Here is a 25,255-nt window from a genome sequence, read left to right as displayed (position 1 = left end):
ATAATCTGTATACGCGAAAGTTTCCAGTTCTAAACTGACACTGTCGTCATTAATAGTAGTTTCCTTGTCAACATCATCTCCAGATGATGGTGAGTGAACCTCATCAACACAAGCCATGAGAAACCATTTCAAGGAGTTGGTAATAAGTGGAGCAATCAGGGATCTTGGTTAGTGGGTGAGAGCAGCACATAAAACATACAACAAAGCACATAAAACATAAATACATATGTAAACACACACACAGCCACATAGAGGTGAGTGGCATGTTAACTGGAGTTAAGCTCACAGCCACAGGTTCAAACAGCTGCATACTTAAGTCCTACTAATAGAAAGAAAGGAGGGCCCTACTTGTGGTAGAAAAACAATTACTAAATCAAACAAACAGATGGGCCAATAGAACCAAGTTGTATTACTAAGTAGGCTATCTCTTAAGCTGCTTACATACCTAAACATGCTCATATACATGCTTACATCCCTACCTACAATTTACCCACATACGCATACCTACATGTATGCACACACGCATACATAGAGCCCTACAAGTATAGGCATACACCTAATCTCATATCTAGCTGACTTGATAAACCAAAGATCATGCAATTTTTTATGCAGAGTTACATTAACGGAATTTATGCAGTTCTTTATATCTTCGTTTTATTTACATCGAGTAAGTGTCTCTGCTTATGTTCAGTTACTGAAAATGAAACGTCTATTGACATTTCTGCAGTCGTTGCGACAGTTTTGACAGGGACTAACGTCATCAACATCACATTTTACGGCAAATAATAATCATGGCTCCCAACCTCCTTCATTCCACCGTACGCTCATTTAGACAAAGTAAAAAATTAACTAAAGTTGATTACTAACAAAAAGTAAAGAGCCAGTCCAATAATCATGATTCAGCTGGACAGAACCGGGGAGCTGACAACTTTACCGGCTGGGCCACTCACGACTTTATCCAGGGGAAGAAGAGGATGTGGACGGAGAGGAAAGATGTCTACAGAAGGACTTCGCTTCCTCAGAAGATGTGAAGACTTTTGCCTTTCCCTCCACTATCACTCTCAGCTTTGCCGGATACAACAGGGAATACTTAATATCTGCGGCACGGAGATCCCTTTTGACATCGTCAAACTGTCGACGTTTCTTCACCAAACCGGCACTGAAGTCAGGATATATGTAGACTCGGGTCCCCATATAGGTGATCTCACGTTTCTCCCTGGCCAGTCTTAAGATCCTTACTTTGTCCTGGAATTTTAAGAACTTCACCAGGATCGGTCGAGGAGGAACAGATTTGGTGTTGGAGCTAAAGGTGGGGGAGCGGTGGGCTCTTTCAATGACCGGCAACGTGGGAAAGTTTTCTTTACCGAACAGCTGAGGAATCAGCTGGTTCACAAAGGCGATCATGTCTCTTCCTTCCTTTTGTTCCGGAATATTAATGAAGCGAAGGTTGGAGGACCGACTTCTGTTCTCGGCATCCTCAACTTTATCCTTCAGGCAGGCATTATCCTTTTCCAGAGCTTGTACACGTTTTACCAGGTCGTCAATGTTGTCTTCATAAGCGGACACCCGCTGTTGGATCTCCGATATTTGTTCACTCATTGTTGACAGAGATCCCTGAATAAGACTCAGGCCAGCTTGAACGGTCTCGATTTTTGAGTCAAAATGAGCCGTCAGATCAACTTTGACTTGTTGAATGGCTTGGCAAATAGTTTGTAAGTTGACTTCGGCCATGACGCTGGACAAACAATTTACCACCCAAGAAAAATCACTCAAAAAAAGAGGTCTTCAACGGGAAAATAAAGCGAAGATAAAAAAAAAAAATCAAAACCAGCGCTATGTAATTATCTCAAACCTTGCGATTGGGGCAATTAGAGCAGTTATAGCAGCTCAAAATAGAAAAGCAGTCTGTGGCCTGAGACAGACGCTCATGCAGCTGTGGCCATCTTGATTTATAAGAGCTTTTGAGAATGGTGTGGAGAGAAATACTGAGAACTGCAGTGATAGACTGTATTTCCTGGAGCAGTACACTAGGGGTCACCCTAAGGAACTGGTGAGAAGCTGCCAGCACTTTAACCCAGAAAGGGGCTATGTTAAAGATAAAGCCTTACTACGGGAGCATTTTGGAAATGAGCAGAAATTGCCTCTGCATATATGGAAAGGGCTCTTTCATGGCCTCCTATTAAGACAGAAGACATAAAAGCTCTCCAGGACTACAGCCTTTTCCTCAGAGGCTTAATTAATACTAATGCCATGGAAGGGGTGGAATATTTGCATGAGCTAGATCTGCCTGCCGATATGCTTACCATTATAAGGAAGTTGCCAAATGGAGAACTGTAGCCTGTGAACTGCAAGAGAGACGCAATCAGAGATCACCAATTTTATTGAGAGACAAGTGAGAATCTTAACTGACCCAGTGTTTGGAAATATACAGGATTATCCCTCAGTGACAATCAATAAAGGTATAAACAAACTCAAACCACAGCCTCATTCTGGCATTAAAGGAACAAGCTTTGCCACCACTGTGGCAAAACTCAACTTGGAACTAAAGGGAAGGAACAAACTGTAACTTCAAGGAGGACATGTCTTTGCTGTGGAGGAGGACACACATTGGATTCGTACCCCCAGTTTGAGAAAAGAACCCACAAAGAGAAGATAGGCTTCTTAAGGGAAAAAGGTGTCTGTTTCGGCTGTTTGTGTATTGGACACATCAGCAAAGATTGCAGAAAACGGATGTCCTGTGCAAAATGTGGTCTCCAACATCCAAGTATACTTCACATTCCTCCAAAGGAAAAGGAAAAGAACTTTAGTCAAGCAGAAAGGAAATCAGAGGTGGCAGTGGACAGCACCTTGGTGTCAAGTGGGCTCACTGGGGCTGGTGATGATGATTGTAAGCTTCCCATTGTTCCTGTGCAAGTTAAGTCCAAGAAAGGCAGCAGGATCATTACCACATATGCTTTCCTAGATCAAGGAAGTACAGCAGTCTTTTGCACAGAGGCACTGATGTACAAGCTAGGCCTCACAGGAAAGAGGGCACATATTCTCCTGCGGACCATGGGCCAAGAGAAAGTTGTGAGTAGCCACATTGTCTCAGGACTGGAGGTTGCTGGTTTAGAAGGTGACAACTTTTGTGAACTGCCCAAGACTTATACACAGGAGCGTATGCCTGTCCACAGAGGGAACATTCCAAGAGAGAGGGATCTTCATGGATGGGCACATTTGAAATCTGTACATCTGCCTGAGATAGATGCAGAAATTGAGCTGCTGATTGGGACAAATGTTTCTAAGGCATTTGAACCACTGGAAGTCATTCACAGTGTAAATGGTGGACCCTATGCAATCAGGACAATGCTGGGCTGGACTGTGAATGGACCTCTAAAAGGAGAAGGTGAGGAAGCAATGGATTGTGAGCAGCCAGAGGTATCAATAAACAGAGTCTCAGTTGTGAATTTGGAGGAACTTTGGCAGCAGCAGTTCAAGACAGATTTCCCTGAATGCAGTGTGGATGAATAACCTGGAATGTCAAGGGAGGATCAAAAGTTTATGGAATTGGTCACAAATTCAGCAAAGCAAGTAAATGGCCATTACCAGATTGACTTACCATTAAGGAACAAGGAACTCAACATGCCAAATAACAAGAAAATTGTTGAGCAGCATGCTTCATACCTGAAGAGGAGGCTTCAGAAGGACTCCATGCAGACTACATTGCCTTCATGAACGATCTGGTAACCAAAGGTTATGCTGAAAGGATGCCTGAGGAGGAGATTGAACGCTGTGATGGCAAAATCTGGTACATCCCGTACCATGGCGTTTACCATCCGACAAAAAGGAAGATCAGAGCTGTCTTTGATTGTGGAGCAAGTTTCCAAGGAACATCTCTTAATGCTCGGCTTCTACAAGGACCTGATCTCACCAGTTTGTTGATTGGAGTGGAATCCATCATCAACAGCCGGCCAATTACTAAAGCATCTGCAGATCCTAATGACCTGGAAGCACTAACGCCAAACCACCTGCTGCTGTTGAAAACGATACCATCTTTACCACCAGGAGACTGTCAGGAGGCTGATGTGTATGCTCGATGGTGATGGAAGCAGGTGCAATACATGTCGGACTTATTCTGGAAAAGATGGGTTAAAGAATACTTACCTCAACTGCAGGAGCGTCAGAGATGGTCTGGAGTGAAGCGGAACATTATCGCAGGAGATATTGTGCTCAATGTGGACAACACAGCACCTCGAAATTCTTGGGTCATGAGAAGAGTACTACAAACTTTTCCAGACAGAAGAGGATTTGTGCGTCAGGTGCGGATTAAAACAAAGAGCAGCTGCCTGGACCGACCAATAACGAAGATCTGCCTACTACAGGAAGCTGAAGCTGGATGACGAACGGCTGCTACACACTGTGACACTTTGACCTCCAACTTGACTTTGATTTTGACTAACAGACTTACCACAGAATGATGGCTAAAATGACTCTGACTGCCAGTGACATTTGGCTTTATTGACTTGTGACTTAGGAAGAAAGTAGACAAAATATGAATTATGGACTTTGAATGTTAAGATTTTAGTGGTTCGTGTCTCCTATTAATATGAATGTGGGTAATTATTATGGGTAACCTAATAATTAGGGGCTGGTGTGTAGGAGCCATGAATGAATTAGTAGGATATTTTCTATTAGTAATAAGGTGAAGGGATATTGTTATCTTTTGGTGTTGTTTGTTTTGGTTATGATATTCTATTATGTGGTCATATTGAGTAGGGGGATAGCGGGTCACGTGGATATGGGTGGGGTTATTAGTTAATACAGGCACCTGTTCATTTCTCATTGTCAGAAAGAGAGAGAGGGTGAGCTGGGTTGCCTTATTTTCGAATCTCTGTGAATCAATCAGGCCCAACCTCAGTCTCTCAGCGACTCCTTTGTTCTTTGAAGTTGCTACAGTATATAAAAGACCTGAATTTATGTGACCCATGGAGAACCCCAGCAAAAGGGAGTACTCATGCTACTCAGCATCATTTAAATCCCACTCCCGAATAGATTATTTTTTAATCACATCCTCTATGCTACCTAGTATAACTAACTGTATATATGATAGCATTGTTTTGTCAGATCATGCCCCAGCCTCACTATTTTACAATGATGTATAATTGAATAGATACTCTGCTAATTGGTACTTACACCCTAAATGGTTACACGATTCTGACTTTATAAAATTTGTAGGTGAGCACATTGATGTCTACTTTTCAATAAATACGAATCAGACAACTGCAGCCATTAGGCTGGAGGCTTTTAAAGCATATATTAGAGGACAAATGATAAGCTTCACCAGCTCTAAATCTAATAAATTCAAACAGAAAATGAATGAATTAGACTCTAAAACTAGAGAATTAGAGAGAGTGGCTATCATAGATAATTTGACACTAACAAAACAAGAACTACGTACCCTTAAAACAAAATATGAGGAGCTCTCTATGCTTAAGGCTGAGGACAGTCTATTAAGACTGAAACAAACTTTTTATGACCAGAGTGAAAGGCCTGGTAAATTGCTAGCCTGGCAAATAAATAAGCTTGAGTCTGACAGAGCCATTAATACAATTAGGAACGGACAAGGAGAATTATCTACAGATCCCACAGAAATTAATAACACTTTTGTCTCATACTATAAAACCCTTTATAACTCTGACTGTCCACTAGACCTGGTAAACCAAAACAGTTTCCTTGATGGACTGGACATTCCCTGTATTCCTGAAGATACAAAAATTGAATTGGAGAAGGAATTAGATTTGGATGATATTTCTAATGCTATTACAAGCATGAAAGGAGGTAAGGCATCAGGTCCAGATGGGCTTCTGATAGATATTTATAAATTATTTAAAGAGAAATTAATAGCCCCATTGTTAGATGTTTAGTTGGAGTCCTTTCAAACGAGGTGCCTCCCTGCTTCATTGGGAAGTGCTCTGATCACTCTTATTCTAAAACCAGGTAAAGCGCCAACCGAACAGGGTTCTTACAGACCCATATCAATCTTTAATTCTGATGCAAAGATTATAGCTAAAGTTCTAGCTATGAGACTAGAGAGGGTCCTACCAGCCATTATACATGGGGACCAGAATGGCTTTGTGCAAAATGGTCAGGGGTTCCACAACGTGAGGAGAGTTCTCGATATAATCCATGCTTGCGAAGAGTCCCCTGACACCTCAATCTTATCACTTGACACAGAAAAGGCATTCGACCGAGTCGAGTGGCCCTATCTCCTTGAGTTGCTTAGATGTCTTGGATTTGGTGATCCACATTTGGTAATATCTACTAATAACCTCACCTCTCAGCCTTTTGAGCTATTTTGAGCCACAAGACAAGGGTCACCAATTTCACCTCTACTTTTTGTAATAGCCATGGAACCATTGGCAATAGTGATTAGATGACACGCCTCACTAAACTGAACAAAAAAAAAAATCATCTATTATGTTTCTAAATGAAAACGAGAGGAAGAAACCAGTAGTATCTCACCCATTTGTGAACGTCACAGAAGGATTTAAATACTTGGGTATCAGAATAACCCCAAAGATAAGTAATCTTAGCTCAGTCAATTTTGAGCCCATGCTAGTAGATTTGTTGGAAGAGATCACCAGATGGACAACATTGCCTCTATCTATATTGGAAAGAATAAACACAATAAAGATGACTATACTACCTAAATTTTTTAAATGTTTTTCAATCAATTCCACTAGCTCCTCCTCCTTCATTTTCCCTAAGGCCAGAAAGCTTCTATCTAATTTTATTTGGAACAATAGGAAGCCAAGACTCAGACTCTTTCTCTTATATTTACCTTATGATAAGGGAGGGTTACAGTTGCCAAATTTAGAATGGTATTACTGGGCGGCCCAGTTGAGAGCCACAATGTTTTTGTTTTTTTAAGGATGTTCTCTTGCCCTGGTTAGTAATTGAAAAACTGTCCTCAAAGGGTTTGTCAATGAATAGCTATCTATAATCAGCATCTTTTAAGAAATTAAGGAAAACTACTGTTAATCCTTTTGTAAAAAACACTATTGTTGTCTGGTATGTAATACAAAGAATTTTGGGTGACTCCCCAGGGTTGTCCTGTTTCTCCCCAATCTGGGGTAATGATCATTCACCCTGGCAAGAAACGTCATGGGTTTTAAAGCACGGTTGAACAAGGACATAGTAAAACTACAGGATGTATATGAGGATTACAATCTAATGACATTCGATGAGTTAAAGGCAAAGTTTGATGTACCGCAGAAACACTTCTTCAAATATCTACAATTTAGAAGCTTTATTCTGGCACACAAAGAATTCAGTGCAACAACCTCCGTTCTCCATCATAGAAACATTTGTTACAAAAAATTGTTTCGGCAAAAGACTGGTCTCCCAGTTTTATAACATGTTGGTTGAACACCATAAGGATAACACCGAAAGTAAGAAACAGGAGATGATATGAGACTTACAAGAAGACATTTCACTCAATGAGTGGACTAAAATATGTTTAAAGACACACACTCAAACCATGAATACCCGATTGAGAATGATACAATTTAACTGGATAATGCGAATGTATATCTCCCCTGTACAATTAAGTAAATTTGATCCTAATATACTTGACCTATGTTATAAGTGTAACAGTCACCAGGGTTCACTATATCACTGTGTGTGGAAGTGTGAAGAGATTAAAAAATTTTGGAGCTCAGTGTTAAAATATATCTCTCAGATCCCATCTTCCCCTGTACCTTTATGTCCTAAGTTTTGTATTTTAGGCATTTATCCAGATGACAGTTCTTTATCTTGTAAAGAAAGAAAAATGGTTGACTTTTGTTAACTCCAGGCCAAACGTTCAGCTCTCTATTCTGGTCCTCTGGAAACTCTGCAATAAAAAGGTAATATTTTGTTAGGTTTAAAAACAGATGTCTTACTGTCAGGCCTGGACTAAAAGGAGGACTCAGATGCAGAGGAATATGCAGATCAAGCAGGCTTTATTTCTGTGATTTACTTCTCGGCTCTTAAGATCGAGTGATAAACAAACAGGCTATCAACTCTAATTTCTCTGGGAGAAGGACAGGGAGAACAAAAAAATAAAACAACAGAAAATCACTCCAAAGAGGAAACAAAAGGGCTGAAAACTGATCTACTCTGACGAGGATACTTAGCTATGAAAATTTAAACAACAAAAGGCGCTCCACACAAAGGGAGGTTCAGGGATTACAAAATTAGGCTACACTACTTCTAGGAAACAAAATATAAACTATGAACAAAAAACCACTCCAACAGAGGGAAACAAAAGGCTATAAATCAAGACTAGCTTTAACACTGCTCTGGAAAAATTACAACTCAAAATCACTCTTCTTAAGAGGAAAAAAGGAAAACAAGAATACCAACTTAGACACTGCTGTAGAAAACTTGACGAGGACATGGACCGTGGGAGCTGGAGACACACGAACGAACATGATACTCTGGCACAAGACAACGGGCAGACGCAGACTTTAAGCACAAGAGGATAATTGGGGACCAGGTGAAAACAATCAGGGATCAGGGGAGACGTCAGACCGGTGACACAAGAGGAAGGGCAAGTGACCTGAAACGAGAGGAGAGTTACTTTTCAAAATAAAACATGAAATTCACAAGACGAGACACCCCTCACCGCGGTGTGACAGTACCCCTCCCTCTAGGGCCGACTCCTGGCGGCCCAGACTGTTCAGGATGGTCTCTATGAAAGTCATCAATGAGGGTGGAGTCCATGATGTGTCGAGAGGGGACCCACTGTCTCTCCTCCGGTCCGTAACCTACCCAGTCCACTAGGTACTGTCTGCCCCGGCCCCGGTTGCGTACCGCCAACAACTGCTTAACCTTGTACACCGGGCCCCCATCAACTACCTCGGGTGGCGGGGGGGGCGTGGCGGCTGGAACCATAGGACGCTCTTTGAATGGTTTCACCTGGCTGACATGGAAGGTCGGGTGTACGCAGAGGGACCGAGGCAGACGGAGGCGTACTGCTGCGGGGCCAATGACTCTGGTGACAGGAAACGGACCCACGAACCGTGGTGCCAGCTTCTTGGAGGGAACTTTCAGGTGCAAGTCCTTGGCTGAGAGCCACACTCTCTGTCCGGGCTGATATGCGGGAGCCGGCCGTCTCTTTCGGTCTGCCGCCTTCTTGACCCGATCTCCCTGTCGGATCAGCACCTGGCGGGCCGCTGCCCAGATGCGGCAGCAACGTCGGACCATGGCATGGGCGGAGGGGACCGATACCTCCAACTCATTGTCTGGAAAAACTGGGGGTTGAAAACCATAAGCACATTTAAAGGGAGAGAAACCTGTGGCAGATGTTGGCAATGAATTATGCGCATACTCAACCCAGACCAGGTGTTTGCTCCATGTTGAGGGGTTCTGGGAGACCAGGCACCGGAGGCCGGTTTCCAGTTGTTGGTTTAGGCGTTCGGTCTGGCCGTTGGCCTCCGGGTGGTACCCCGAGGTCATGCTGGCCTTAGCTCCGATGAGCCCGCAAAACTCCCTCCAGAACCGGGACACGAACTGGGGCCCCCGGTCAGAGATGATGTCCTTAGGGAATCCATGAACCCTGAAAACACTGGTCATCATGATTTCTGCCATCTCCTTGGCGGAGGGCAGCTTAGGCAGGGCAATGAATCTGACCATCTTGGAAAACCGGTCCACCACTGTGAGGACCGTGGTATTACCTTGGGATACCGGGAGCCCCGTGACGAAGTCCATGGATATGTCGGACCACGGTCTGGAGGGGATAGGGAGTGGCTGCAGTAGGCCCATGCGGGACCCGGAGGACGTCTTGTTTCGAGCACAGACCGAACATGCCTCCACGTTCTCCCGAACCTCCGGCTCCATGGATGGCCACCAGAACCGCCAAGAGATGGCGAACATCGTCCTCCGAACTCCCGGATGGCATGAAAGCAGTGAGGTGTGAGCCCAGTGGATCACCTGTGGGCGCAAGCCAACGGGGACAAACAAGCGATTATCTGGGCACCCACTAGGTGATGGGTCTCCACCATTAGCCTGCTTCACCTCATCTTCTATCTGCCAAGTCACCGCTCCAACCACACGGGTTAGTGGGAGGATGGTCTCAGGTTTCTTGGCAACAGGCTCGGGGTCGAATAGTCGAGAGAGGACGTCTGGCTTGACGTTCCGGGACCCCGGCCTGTAAGAGAGGGAAAAGGAAAAGCGGTTAAAGAATAGCGCCCACCTGGCCTGGCGAGAATTGAGTCTCTTAGCTTTTCTGATATACTCTAAGTTCTTATGGTCAGTCCAGACTATGAATGGATGGTTGGCCCCCTCCAGCCAATGTCTCCACTCCTCTAGGGCGAGTTTCACCGCCAACAGCTCCCAATTACCGACATAGTTTCGTTCAGCCTTGGACAGTCGACGTGACAGGAAGGCGCAGGGGTGCATTTTACCATCCTGTTCCGAGCGTTGAGAGAGGAGGGCTCCGACCCCTTCATTGGAGGCGTCCACTTCTACCACAAACTGGCGTTGTGGATCTGGCATGGTGAGGATGGGAGCAGAAGTGAAACGCTTCTTGAGATCCTGGAAAGCCCTCTCTGCCTCTGGCGACCAGCGGAACTGCACCTGGGTGGAGGTAAGAGCATGGAGGGGAGCAGCTATTGCGCTAAAGCCTCTGATAAACCGCCTGTAAAAGTTAGCAAATCCCAAGAACTGCTGAACCTTCTTGCGGCTATCTGGTGTAGGCCACTCAGCTACAGCGCTAATTTTAGCCGGGTCCATCTGTACTCTTCCAGGGGCTACAATGAAGCCCAGGAAGGAGACGGTGTCGGCATGAAACACACTTTTCTCTGCTTTGACATACAGACGGTTCTCTAACAGTCTTTTCAGAACCCTGGTCACGTGGTCTTGGTGTGTATCAATGTCTGGGGAGTAAATTAAAATGTCGTCTAAATACACGTAGACAAAAAGGTCAAGGAAATCTCTCAATACATCATTAATCATGGCTTGGAAAACGGCGGGGGCGTTGGTGAGTCCAAATGGCATGACCAGATACTCATAGTGACCACTAGGGGTGTTAAATCCAGTCTTCCACTCGTCCCCCTCTCTTATGCGAATCAGGTGATAGGCGTTGCGAAGATCTAACTTGGTGAACACCTTGGCCTGCTGGAGTTGGTCAAAAACGGAAGACATGAGAGGGAGAGGGTATCGGTTCTTTATTGTAATGTCATTAAGAGGACTATAGTCTATGCACGGTCTTAGGGACCCATCCTTTTTATCCACAAAAAAGAACCCGGCGCCTGCCGGCGACGACGGACGGATTAGACCCGCTTTTATAGATGTAGTGAGATACTCTCTCATGGCCTCTCTCTCCGGTCCGGAGACAGAGTACAGGCGGCCCTTAGGTATGGTGGAACCTGGAAGGAGGTCAATGGCGCAGTCGTATGGGCGGTGTGGGGGAAGAGACATGGCTTTAGTCTTACTAAACACCTCACGGAGCTGGTGGTAGCAGGAAGGCACCGAGTTCAGGTCTGGATACTCGGCTTCTGTGGCAGGGTTGATAGAGAACAGGTTAACTTCTGCTACATCACTGCTCTGGGCTGGACTAAAAAGACAGTCTTTGATACAATCCTCCCCCCATCCTTGGATTTCTCCAGACCTCCAGTCTACCTGGGGGTTGTGGCGAAAAAGCCACGGTTGTCCCAATATCAGAGTGTGAGTGGATGCTTTGAATAAATAGAAGCGAATATGCTCCTTGTGGTCCTTAATCTGCATGTGGAGTGGTTCAGTGATATGGGTGATGGAAAACAGTTCTTTCCCATCTAGAGCTCGGGCCCTGATGGGCTTAGCTAAAAGTTCAGATTTTATGTCCAATTCTTCTGCTAAACCCCAGTCCATCAAACTCTCATCGGCTCCTGAGTCTATGAGTGCCCCAAGATTGGTGACAGTGTGATGCAATAACTTGACCTTGGTGAGAGTGCGTGTGACGGGGCCTGAAGCCGTGATTTGACTCACCGTCTTGGATCGCTTGGCTGGGCAGGTTATGACGAGGTGGCCCGCCTCTCTGCAGTAGAAGCACCTTCCTTCCAGTTGTCGTCTCCGTCGCTCCTCTTGTGTCAGTCTGGCTCTGCCCAGCTGCATGGGGTCCCCCTCTTCCTCCGCAGGGGGGTGATTACGCGGCTCCGACGGGGAGCGGTGGAGAGCTGGCCAGCTCTGTGTTTGCGAGGGCGGGCTCCTCCGGTCATCACAGTCCTGTCGCTCCGGTGTCGTCTGAGCTGTCTGAGTCGGTTGTCCGTCCGGATTGCGAGAGCGATAAGATTGTCCAAGCCTGCGGGTAGATCTAGAGGGACAAGGAGATCTTGGATCGGGGCTGCCAGCCCCTTTAAAAACACATCATAGAGAGCCGTGGAGTTCCACCCGCTTTCTGCCGAAAGAGTGCGGAAACGGATGGCGTAGTCACACACGGAGTCGCTGCCTTGTTTCAGCCCACTCAGCTCCTGTGCTTTCTCCCGGTCGTCCGTCACGGGATCAAAGGTCCGTTTTAATGCCGCCTGGAAATCTGTGAGGGAGCTGCAGATCGGAGAACGTTGGCCCCACTCTGCCGATGCCCAGGCTTTGGCTCGCCCAGTCAGGTGCGAGATCATGAATGCGATCTTCGACCGATCAGTATGGAAAGCATGGGGGGTTAATTCGAAGTGAATTGAGCAGTCTATGAGAAATGTCTTACATAGTCCTGGTTCACCTGAATACTGCGCTGGTGGAGCCAACTTACTTCCTGCTCCGGCATGGGGCATGGGCGGAGCGGTTACGGGAGCCGGGGTGGTGGGTCGAGGAAGTTGCGCAATCAGCTTGTGTAGTTGGGACGTGAGTTGACCCATATGCGCAGCCATCGCCGTCTGGAACTCTTCCTGTCGGGAGATGCGGGCTTCCTGAGCTTGCAAGAGCCCTGTCAGCTGTTCTGCCTCTGCTGAGTCCATACTGGCCAGAGTATACTGTCAGGCCTGGACTAAAAGGAGGACTCAGATGCAGAGGAATATGCAGATCAAGCAGGCTTTATTTCTGTGATTTACTTCTCGGCTCTTAAGATCGAGTGATAAACAAACAGGCTATCAACTCTAATTTCTCTGGGAGAAGGACAGGGAGAACAAAAAAATAAAACAACAGAAAATCACTCCAAAGAGGAAACAAAAGGGCTGAAAACTGATCTACTCTGACGAGGATACTTAGCTATGAAAATTTAAACAACAAAAGGCGCTCCACACAAAGGGAGGTTCAGGGATTACAAAATTAGGCTACACTACTTCTAGGAAACAAAATATAAACTATGAACAAAAAACCACTCCAACAGAGAGAAACAAAAGGCTATAAATCAAGACTAGCTTTAACACTGCTCTGGAAAAATTACAACTCAAAATCACTCTTCTTAAGAGGAAAAAAGAAAAACAAGAATACCAACTTAGACACTGCTGTAGAAAACTTGACGAGGACATGGACCATGGGAGCTGGAGACACACGAACGAACATGATACTCTGGCACAAGACAACGGGCAGACGCAGACTTTAAGCACAAGAGAATAATTGGGGACCAGGTGAAAACAATCGGATCAGGGGAGACGTCAGACCGGTGACACAAGAGGAAGGGCAAGTGACCTGAAACGAGAGGAGAGTTACTTTTCAAAATAAAACATGAAATTCACAAGACAAAAATTCCCAAGACGAGACACCCCTCACCGCGGTGTGACACTTACATAAAGACTGCATAAAGAAAATATGTGGCCGAGGTTCATCTTTCCTCTTTATTTTGATGGTGTCGACTGTACATCCACAGATGAACAGTGTATTAATTGTAGCTTTAGTTTTTACTCACTAATTATAGGGATACATGACATTAATTATATTATTTAGAATATTTCTTTACTTTGCAGTCTGTCTGCATGCACAAACACTGCTGGTAACATACATTTGTGAACACAGACCACACTACAGTTTAATACATCAAAATTAATATCAAAACACCCCTAAGCCTTACTTATATGACTGAGCAGGGTTCAGTTAACTCACGTTTAGCATAATTGTAGGCATTTCACACAGACTTAGATGGACAAATATTAAAATGACGTGCAAAACAGCTGATAATAACAAACGAGTAACGTTAGCATAACGTTACAACAGCTGTTTTGCTACAACAGCTAGCAACTTTACCTGCAAACAAAATAGCACTGTTAGCATTGGCTATGTTCTGATGTTAACAGCTAACTACGTTCCTGGCAGGTCAACACATTTGTTGACACAACAGTGTTTGGTTGGAGACATTTGGTGGATAAGGTGAACAACAAAAAAGTTTGACTTACTTCATGTCGACTGCAGCAGGAGCGGCTCAGTCTCCGTCTCAAACACGGTGTGTTTACTTTGAAAATCCCAGTGATTATCTCTCTCAGTTGTGGGAAAGTGGCGGAAATATCACTGTATAACAGTTACAAATTATCTAAATTATTTGGGCTATTTGTTGTTAGGTTGTATTTATTTCATTTCGCTCTCCTTAAACTGACAGCTCCGGCCAACACGCTTCAAAACACCCAACTTGTACTTTGAAGGCTGTTTCCGACACTCGACCTCCTTTTTCAATTTTCATTGTACAAGTTGGATAAAGGAACAAGCTGCATTACACGTCTTACGACAATGAAATAGGAAATACCCCCCAAAATGGGATTTTCATTATATAACGTAAACAATGCAGATTCATTATACTTCATGCATGGACAGGCTACCCCTCTTTTGACCACTAGTTAAATAACTTAACATCAAGTGTGGCTCTTGAGAAACTGACCTATATTATTAGAAAGAAGGCTTCTGAATTTTATAACATTTGGAAGTTGTTTATGGAACTGAGAGAGTGAGGTAGTGGGAAAGAAAATTAATGTGTGTGTGTGTGTGTGTGTATATATATATATGAATATATATATATACACACACATATATATATATATATATATATATATATATACATATATATATATATATATATATATATATATATATATATATATACATATATATATATATATATATATTAATTTATCGTGGGGAATGTATGCTGTACCCTATACTATGAAGACTGTGTTTATGTATTGTTTTTCTTTCTTATTTTTTAACTTTATTTAATTATTTGTTTTCATTTAATCTTTTTTAAGTATTATTATTATCATTATTATTTTCATTTCTGCCATATGTTCAAGATGTTCAGAGTGTTGGATGTAAATCTATAAATATAAAAACCAATAAATATATGTTTAAAAAAAAGGTAATATTCTGCTTTTTTGGGTTTGTGCCTTTCCTTTATTGTGTTATGTAGCATTTTTGTGCATGTAAAAAGTGAAAATGCCAAAGGGAGTTACTCTCTTCCACAGAAAACACTGCTCCTGCACTGCCTGAAATGCCTGGTTTGGAGTCGAGCCTTTACTTCCGTAACTTATGTTTGTCACTATGAATATAATTATATATATATATATATATATATATATATGTATATATATATATATATATATATATATATATATATATGTACAGTATATACAGTATATATATATATATTATATAAATATTATATAATATATAGGGCTGTACCGTAGCCATGGTTACCAGTTGTAGCAGTGTTATTTTGGATCACACTACCTTGCTCAGCATGACCTGCCCTACGCTGCCTCTGATTGGCTACATCCTGCCTGTTAAGTAATGCATGTGCAACTGTCATCAAAGATTGAACAGAGGCTGCTGGACAGAGAGGAACATACTTGTGTGAATATTGATGTGAATGTGGAATAATCTATTTTGTAATTTCACCTTTCTAAACAAATGGGCTAAATAATCATTTTATGATTATGTTGTTGGGTCTTTGATTTTATTATTTCTAAACATTAAACAAAAGCTTCTAACAGGCCCTCACTGCATTCTGTTTCCCTTCAGTGTCCTAAAATCTTCTGAACTATACAAGACATTCTATGCTTCTTGTTACTTTAAATGTGCAGTCTCTAACTGTGTGTATGGGTGTGCAGTTTTGATTTATTCTGTGAAAACAACAGCTTTAAGCATTCCATGTAACTCTTGTTCCATACAGCAGGTTGTGACCTCTGTCTCTCTATAATTCATGTTTAACTCAGTGATGGACTGACCTGTGTTTAACTCTTTCACTTGATGACTTTTATTCTCAGGTAGCTGGTCAGAGAGGACACATGTCAATGAACTGAATGAATTCAAATACTTACAAGTATAAGTACACTTTCCACTACCTTACACTTCAATTATTCCAACACACCATGACATTATATACCAGAATTATCACTTGATAGTTGATTGTGTAATACAGATGTATCTTATTATCAGTAGAAGAGTCTAGCAACCATTTGAAATCATGGGCAGAAAGCGTAAAAACGCAGATTAAGCAAATCTTGGTTTGGTTTGGATAAGGATGACAGGTTGTCTAACTGTAATGATCTCCTGCGTTCTCCTGGGGTTAAGATAGCAGGATTGTGAGTGCTGGCAAAAGCTTTAGTTTCTGTAGGATCAAATGCATCAGCCATTCTTTACTTAATTACCCAACTTTTAATAATGTTAATTTGTTGAAAAAGAGAAGTGATATACAGAGAACAAGGCCCTCAAACTATCAGGTGCACATTTTAACAAAAAACTACCAACCTTTGGTAAGGCATAAACAGAATTATACTGCATATATTAATAATTATGCAGATGGGAGAGTTTAATTATTCCTGTGAGTTAACCAAGCTATAAAACTACACACTTTATTTCCCCACCTTATGCCCTCCTGTTTTGCATATTCTCCTGATGTCACGTTGAAGCAGAGAAGGTGGACCCGAGTCATGCTATGCAGGGTCGAGGTGAAGTCTGAACAAGTGAGTCTTGAGTCTTTTGCGGAAGATGGCGAGTGACTCTGCTGTCCTGACATTGGTTGGGAGTTCGTTCAACCGCTGAGGCGCCAGAACAGAGTAGAGTCATGACTTCGCTGAGCGACCTTTGTTTGCTCTCAGCAATGGCAGTACCAGCTGGCCAGCTGATGTAGTGGAGCAAAGTGCTCGCGCTGGAGGTAGATGGGTGCAGTTCCATTGACGGCCTTGAAGGCCGGTACCATAGTCTTGAATCGGATGCGGGCTGCAACAGGAAGCCAGTGGAGGTTACAGAGGAGGGGGGTCACATGGGAGAATTTGGGTAGATTGAAAACGAGGCGCGCTGCAGCGTTCTGGATACGTTGCAACGGTTTAGTCGCAGAGGCTGGGAGTCCAGCCAAAAGTGAGTTGCAGTAGTCCAGGCGGCAGATGACCAGCACTTGGACCAGGAGTTGCGTTGCGTCCTTTCTGAGGAAAGACCGGATCCTGCGGATGTTGTAGAGGGCAAATCTGCAGGATCGGGCCATGGCAGTGATGTTGGGGGTGCAGGATAGTCTGTCATCGAGGATTACGCCCAGGTTCCTCGCAGTCGATGAAGGCGATACTGTGACGTACTCGATAGTGACTGACAGGTCCATGTGAAGGCAGTCTTTCCCCGGGATGGAGGGGAGTTCAGTTTTATGAAGGTTGAGCTTGTGGTGGGGCATGGTTGTCCAAGTGGAGATGTCTGCCAGACATTCCGAGATGCGCGTTGAGTGTTGGTGACAGAGGATGGGGAAAAGAGAGGAACAGTTGGGTGTCGTCTGCGGCACAGAGGGACTCAGTCACTGTGAGGAGGTCTGTCTCAGTGGAGTGAGCAGTCCTGAAGCCTGACTGATTGGGGTCAAGGAGGTCATTTGGGAAAGACAGGAGGTCAGTTGGTTGTAGGCGGTGCGTTCCAGGGTTTTCGAGAGGAATGAAAGAAGAGATACAGGTCTGTAGTTTCAGATATCAGGGTGGGTTTCTTTAGGAGTGGCTTTACTGTAGCTGTCTTGAAAGGAGCTGGAATAAGGCCTGAAGTGAGGGAGGAGTTGATCAGGGTGGTGAGGAATGGCAAGATGTCGTGTGAGATGTCTTGGAGAAGGGAGAAGGGAATCGGGTCGAGAGGGGGAGAGGCAGGATAACAGAGTTGAGAAGGCTTCCACGGTGGACATTAGAGAGAATTGTTCTGTGGATGGTAGTGAGGAAAGAACAGTGGAGGGAGAGAGGGATTTCAGGTTGCGGCGGGTGGTGATCGTGTGAGATGTAGGGGCGAGGGAGGAGGTGGACTTCCAAGGGGAGAGAGAAAGATACAAAGAGGTGGTCGGACACAGTGAGCGGGGTAACAGAGAGTGCCGAGGTACTACAGGACCTTGTGAAGACAAGGTCAAGTTGGTTCCCAACCCCGGTGGGTGGGTGGAGAGGGGGAGAGTGTGAGGTCAAATGTGGAGAAGAAGTCAATGAATTCAGATGAGTGCAGCTTCTCTGGGTGGATGTTGAAGTCAACCAGGACAACGAGAGGTATGAGAGAAAGGGTGGGCTGGAGGACAATAGGTTGATAAGTCTTTCTGTGGGCAAAAGTACAGGATCCACTCACAGACAAGCTTCAGCAGCACAGTAACCATGGAAATATTGGACTCTTAGTAAGAGATGATGTTTCTTTTTTCCTGTTTTAGAGCTTGTCCAGTTAGCACTTATGGATTGATGATTAAATACATGATGGGCCTTTTTTTCATCAGGCCTGTGGGTTCAGCATTGACATGTGGGAGCCTCTCTGGCCGATAGCTGTTGTGCTGCCTTTCAGGTTGCCTGTCTGACATCTTTCTTCCTTTCCACCGTTAACATACAATATCTCCCTCTGCTTTTTCATTTTCATTGTCCTGTTTGGTCCTCTGGTTTTTCTTTTCACCTGTTGATCTACATCCTCCTCTTTTTTTTTTACATTTGTATTCCCATGCCACCCCCCTGCTTACCTCTGCCACATTCTTTTTGTTTGTCTGTGGTTTTGTTTTTTTCTGTTTTTGCCCCCCATGTTTTTCCTTCCCCGTGTCCAGCCTTTTACAGTGCTGCCCCACTCACCTCAGCTGGCATCATTCCCATCATGCAGTCACTGTGCCCAGATGGACAAAGGGATGAGTTTGGTTTCCTGCAGTACAAGAATTCCACGTGAGTAGATTTGTCAGCAATTATTTATCAGTGTTATAAAGCTTTTTTTTTTAGACCAGGGGCCTCATTTATAACGCTTGTGTATGCACTAAAAGGTCTTGAAATGTGCAAACGCCACTTTCTAAGCAAAATTTGGGATTTATAAAATAATATTTGAGTGGAAACGTGTGTACATTTACCGAAACTCTGACCCATGCATACGTACATTTTGGAGGCAAGGGGAAACGGTGACAAGGCAATGGTGAGGTGGTGAATAGAAGCCAGATTTTAGAAATTAAAAGTGAAATGTGTTATTCTACAAATAATGCATCTCACACTTGATTTCACTTAATAACTAACTTTAATAAAAGATCCTTATCATAAACATTCAAATTAGCAGTGTTGTTTGTTCTGAAGTGAAGTATAATTATTCCAAAAACACCTTCCAGCTGTAAAAGATACCAAGAATCTTACATCAATATTTGATCTGCGCTGTCTCACCATCACATTCACCCCCAGAGTGGCTAACTGATTAATTATCTAATTATCATTGTTGTTGTAGAAATGCAAGATTACACCAAATGGCATTGCAGAATGAATACTGTGCATATATCAACAAATATGATTTCAGTTTTCATATAGTTAATGTGTGTAAAATCGCTGCAGTGAGAATGAGTGTGCTGTGCTGCACTGCAGCTGCCACACACACTGGAGCACACTGGAGCTGCCACACACTGCCTTCCATCAGCTGGTGCATCTTAACCTCCTGCACATATGGATTGTATGAATTATGAAAGCCTGGAAATAAAACCAGTTACAGCTCTCACACAATCATTACACTCCACTCTCTGAGTTCACCATAACTAAACTTCAAATAGTGTTCACGTATTTTATCACGTATTCACCCATTTTTAGGTCATATATCAGGGTGGGGGATAACACTGATTGACGCAATTATTTTGGCAAATGGAACAGTCATTGTGATCGCTGTAAACCTATAAATACTGCTGTGACACTTGTCTTCACACTACGAGAGGACAAAATTAATGAAGGAATTATGTGTTTTATAACCTTCACCCCAACCACAATCACCTTGTTTTATGTGTAAAAATATATATATATTTTTTTTGTATAGATCAGTCGCTCATTTCCATTCATTAACATTCATAAGGCATTTCGAATTGACCATTTACAGGTGAATGTGGATGTGGAGAGGGCGGGCTATGAGGCTGATCCATGTGTGCCATTTCCAAGTTGTTTTGGGATTGATAAAAGGAATTGTGTACTGGCAGGCGCATACCAGGTTTAATAAATTAGAAAAATGTTTGGCATATGTACATTTCCTCATTTGTACGTACACAAATAATAATTAGTGTTGATTCTCTGCAGAATTTTATAAATGAGGCCCCAGTTGTTGTGTATATCTTGATTTGTTTCTTTGTAACGTTACACTGCACTTCTGTGTGAGATCACAATAATGGTTTAGTTACATTGTAATGTGAATGTGTACAGATGCAGCTGCCTCGGAGTTTTTTTTTCTTCTTTTTTACTGTAGGTACATAAAGGTAATTTCTCATGCTGTTAGATTACTGCTAGACCACGCTGTCAGGTGCATGCGGAAATCCGAGAGCAAACTTATTTTGCTACAGTGAAAATGTTGTTTGGAAGGCTTAAACGCCAACAAATATGGATTGAAGCAGAATATTTCATTAGGTAAAAACATGTTGTGGATTTTGGAAATTATTACGTTGATATTTTTTCTATACATTTCAAATTATCGACTTTTCAAGACTCTGACATTACTACAGATGAAGTGTGCAGATTTGTAGTAGCATTCCTAAATCTGTCCATGGAAAAAAACATTTTTAATCAGTATTTATTTAGTCTGGGAAATCCCACCATCTCTAGAGCATTCAAGGCCGACTCAACAGGAACTAGCTTCACAAAAAGTTGCTCTAATGTGCCTTCCACATTTGCGGGAATACGGACAAAATGAGTAAATATTTTTTGTTTTGTTTTGCGTAGGATTGGTTCCGACTGGTGTAATCCGAACATTCCCTTTAATATCAGAACACTGAAAAGTCCAAAAGTCAAAATATATTGAAAAACGATCGATGTAACGCTTTCCAAAATTCACAACATGTTTTTACCTAACGAAAAATTCTGCTTCAATCAATATTTGTCGGTGATAAGTTTTTCAAAAACAACATTCTCCATTTGCTCTCGGATTTCCACATGCACCTTGTGGCGTGGTCTAGCAGTAATCTAACAGCATGAGAAATTACGTTAATATAACTACAATAAACAATAAAATAAAAAATAAATACTTTTTTGGCTCTTACACTACAATAGTTTGTTCCAGTACCACTGCAGATAAAGTCAGCTGCTCAGATGAGTGCTGCTCGCAGTTTTTTTTTTCTTCCTGTAAAGTAATAAAATTCCCTGGCCATATTACTTTCACTTCCATGCAGTACTGGTGAAAAAAAAACGGCTGATGCATAATCTTGATGACCTCATGATATAGTAGCCTAATAATCATTAAATATGCTCTGTGTGGGAATCACACACTCTCTCTCTCTCTCTCTCTCTCTCTCTCTCTCTCTCTCTCTCTCTCTCTCTCCTCTCTCTCTCTCTCACACACACACACACACACAACTGCTTTCACCAACCAGCAAAGGGTTCAGCACATAACTTCCTGCAACACTGTTAACACTGTTAAACTGTTTTGTACATGTTTTATAAATGAGAAATAACATGTTAAACATTGAGCTTTAGTGGTTCTGGTATGTGGATTTTTTAACCCTTCAATAGAGGCAGGCTAGCTGTTTTCCCCCTGTTTCCAGCCTGTTATGCTAAGGACTGGTTTAGGACCTAAGTTTAACTTTCAGCATGGTTCCTTGGAGGAAGTCTAAGATGCTTGATTGAAGAAGCCTGGATTTCTTCTCCTGTTTCTCTGTCTTCTTCTTCTGCCCATACTGCCTTCTTCTTTTCACGCGCCAGTCCACTCACTTCCTCCCTCTGTTTTTCCTCATATTGACCTAAAATGAATCATGCACTTTTTCTCTGGATACTTTGTGTGCTTTTGTGTGAGTTATTTGTAAATACAGTACATTATTTTGGAGAAGAGGACTAACATGAGAATAATTTTCTTCTTCTATGCAGTTTTAAAAATGTTTGATTGTCTCATTGCCCCCCTGTTAGTGTGACCCAGCTGCTGGAGCGGATCAGTGAAGTGGTTGAACAGAATCGACTCTTCACCTCTGACACGCCTGGTTTGGGTCAAGAGTTGGAGACGCTGCAGCAGCACCTGGAGAGTCTCGGCTCCACCCCTTTACCGCCAGACTGCAACTTCAACAACAGCCAAGGTCTGACATACAGCCATGCTTTAACTAGTATATTGGTGTGACGACTGACTTTTTCTTTCAGGTTTCTGTAACCTTTAGGTGTGGTACTATAAAGATTTGCACTGTTCAAATGTAAGTGGCCCAGGAAATAAACACAAGCACTAGTTCACCTGCTTAATCATTGAAGCCATGTATCATACTCCTATAATATCCATAATGGGACTGAGAACATGTCTGGTAGGTTAAGCTACTTAAAAGAAGGGCTGGGCAATAAACTGATATTATTGATTTCTAGCTGACCTAATTTGGTATTGTCATTACATTAATTATTCATCCGGGCTGCTGCCTAGCTCTTCAAAATGCAAAGCAGGTGGACTTTCCTCCACCCAGCGGATTTAAATGATGTAATCATCCTGCAGAGATGCTGGTGCAGAAAAAAACATCTCATGTCAGTTGTGTGGGTGCACTTTGGCTTCAGTCAACCTGATACAAGAAAAAAGTTAAACCTGCAATGTGGGATTTTTACATATACATGAACATCCGTTGCATATTTTTAATCTGGAGTCCCTGGCAGTTTAAGGATTAAGACAGACTTGTGAACCTATCCTTTAATTTTAAAACAGTGACATTGAATGTTTGTTGTATCAAAATGATTAAAACAGAATGTAATTCCAAGTTAGCTGTTACCATATCAAAGATACTACTCCAGTAAGACTGAAACAAAGCAGCTAACTATGAACAAATTGTAGGGCCCCTCCTCGAGATCAGTTGTTTGGGGCATATCAGAATATGGTCTAATGTGTGCACTGATGGCTGTCATTGACACACCAGTGTTGGGGCTGTTGGTGGTCCTAGTTGTTATGGTGTCGCCTGAACCATTGGCATGTTGAATCTGTGGCGGAGCCCACTAGTGAGAGAAATCACTCTGATTCGCTATTCAGCTAAGCAAATTAGTGCAGGAGAAGAGAAATGGAAAAAGAAAGGCATATTTAAATCTGAGTCTTCCTGTTTCTCTTTTTGAATGACAATTCCAGACTACTCATCTGGTGGTATAGAGGGTTATTGCCTCTCATACATGTGAGGAGTGTATGAGCTAGTTGGCCATCGGCTCTAGTCTTTGTGGTGTGTTCAAGTGCAGCTTTTTGGCGGAGACACAGGCGACGTGAGGCAACATGACAGTCAGTCTTTGTCACCGCTAGTTCTTTGATATGGCTGTGGTGTGTCTGGGCTTAGAGATTGTTTGGAAGCCGATCAAAGCTCTCATTTCAGTGAGTAAAATAAATCCACTAGCAGAAAGATGAATTTATATCAATTTTGTGTGTTTGTGTTCGCAGGCTTCACGCTGGCTAGTGTGTTGAAGAACCAGTCTGTTTTTCAGCAGTTCCTGGTCAGGAACCTTTCCCTGTCAAACTCTACAACCAGCCTGCTGCTCAACACTCCAGTCAGCCTCAGAGAGGTGATCAGCCATTCCTAACTTTACACATCACTTCTTTTTACTTTTTACTTCACGTCAGCTCAGTTAAGTTAAGGTTGATGGGGATCATTAGCAGAAAAATATTTTTGCTTGTTTTTGTTGTCTCCGTGTTCCCCATTTGTTAAACTGCACAGCCACAGAATCATGTAGCTGCTGCCATTGTATTTAGATATAGTTATTTTCCTGTTTACAGCAACAACTTGTCAAAGGAGGGACACAAATTCAAAACTATCAAAATGTCCCAGATTTATCTTTAAATCACTAACCACTTTGCTGAACTGACAGCATTACAACATAGTGCAGCACTAAACAGCCAGAGACGTTCTCCGCAGTCGGTAGAGACCAAAACCAGAGCTAAAAGGAGGCTGAATCAGTGGACACTGTTGGATTTGTAAATAGGCAACTGTTTACTACCACGATCATCATAAGAACTCAATAAGGTGACAATCAGTTATAACATTATAGAGAGAAGTTAGCATTGCCCTGGTTTCCTCAACACAAAGCCTATGGGATACTTCAGTTGGATTTTGGATTATTGTAGAATTAACTCCAAAAACTGTATTCAAGCTTTCTCTCATGTTTTCCTCACTCTAAATTCTTCAACCAGCTGATCAAACAGAAAAAAAAAAAAATGTAATCTTCACTTCATTCTGATCATTGATTCCAGTGAGACTGAATGAATAAAGATTGATTCTCAAGCGCTTTTGTTGCATGTCACCTGTCATGTCCGTGTGTGTGTGTGTGTGTGTGTGTGTGTGTGTGTGTGTGTGTGTGTGTGTGTGTGTGGGTGGGTGGATGTCCTGTAGGTGTACCATCTTATCTTTGGTACATCTGATAGAGATGGAGGAGGGGCCCAAAGTTGGATGCAGGGGGCAAAAGACACCAGTCAAAAACCTAAAGACAAAGTTCTTCATATAGAGGTAAGTTCATACTCCCAGACTCATATTTATACACACTCACAAAACCACAAACACATGCACACACTCTGTGGCACATACACGACTTGACCTATGTTACATATTTTATTGAGTTGTCTCAAATGTTTCCAAGAAATTTTGAATTTTGTTCAAAGTAACAATGTGTTTCATTTGGTCGCCTGTCACTATAAGTTCCAGGAAACATCAGATGATGTATCAGAGAGTCAGGAAGGAAGAAGGCAAACTTGACTAAATATAATGTGAAAAAAAATATGACCTCTTCCATTAAGATTTCTGTGTGAGTCACATCAGACCAAACTACAGCAGAAAGGAGAGTGAATGGTTAAAGGAGCACTCTGCAGTTTTGTTGAAGAAATATTAATGAGCAGAGAAAGATCTTCATTGGCTGATTTTTTTTTCTGCCTAAACAAACTAAATAAACAAACTCTTTGTTTTCATGACTGAATAAACTGAATAAACAAACTG

At 42.7% G+C, this 25,255-nt stretch overlaps 1 protein-coding gene across 1 annotated transcript in view; it reads left to right on the top strand.

Annotated features, from left to right (window-relative positions):
• Window positions 1-25,255, top strand: part of abca2 (ATP-binding cassette, sub-family A (ABC1), member 2) — a 203,868-nt gene that overhangs the window by 71,442 nt on the left and 107,171 nt on the right. The window contains 5 exon segments of the mRNA XM_073466441.1: window positions 18,944-19,055; window positions 22,236-22,399; window positions 22,746-22,748; window positions 23,713-23,834; window positions 24,659-24,772. Of these exon segments, the coding sequence (XP_073322542.1) occupies window positions 18,944-19,055; window positions 22,236-22,399; window positions 22,746-22,748; window positions 23,713-23,834; window positions 24,659-24,772 (515 nt within the window).

This window comes from Pagrus major, chromosome 5 (assembly GCF_040436345.1).
Source record: "Pagrus major chromosome 5, Pma_NU_1.0".
NCBI lineage: Eukaryota > Metazoa > Chordata > Actinopteri > Spariformes > Sparidae > Pagrus > Pagrus major.
Note: the sequence above shows the minus strand (reverse complement) of the source record. Positions and strands in the feature narration are given on the sequence as shown.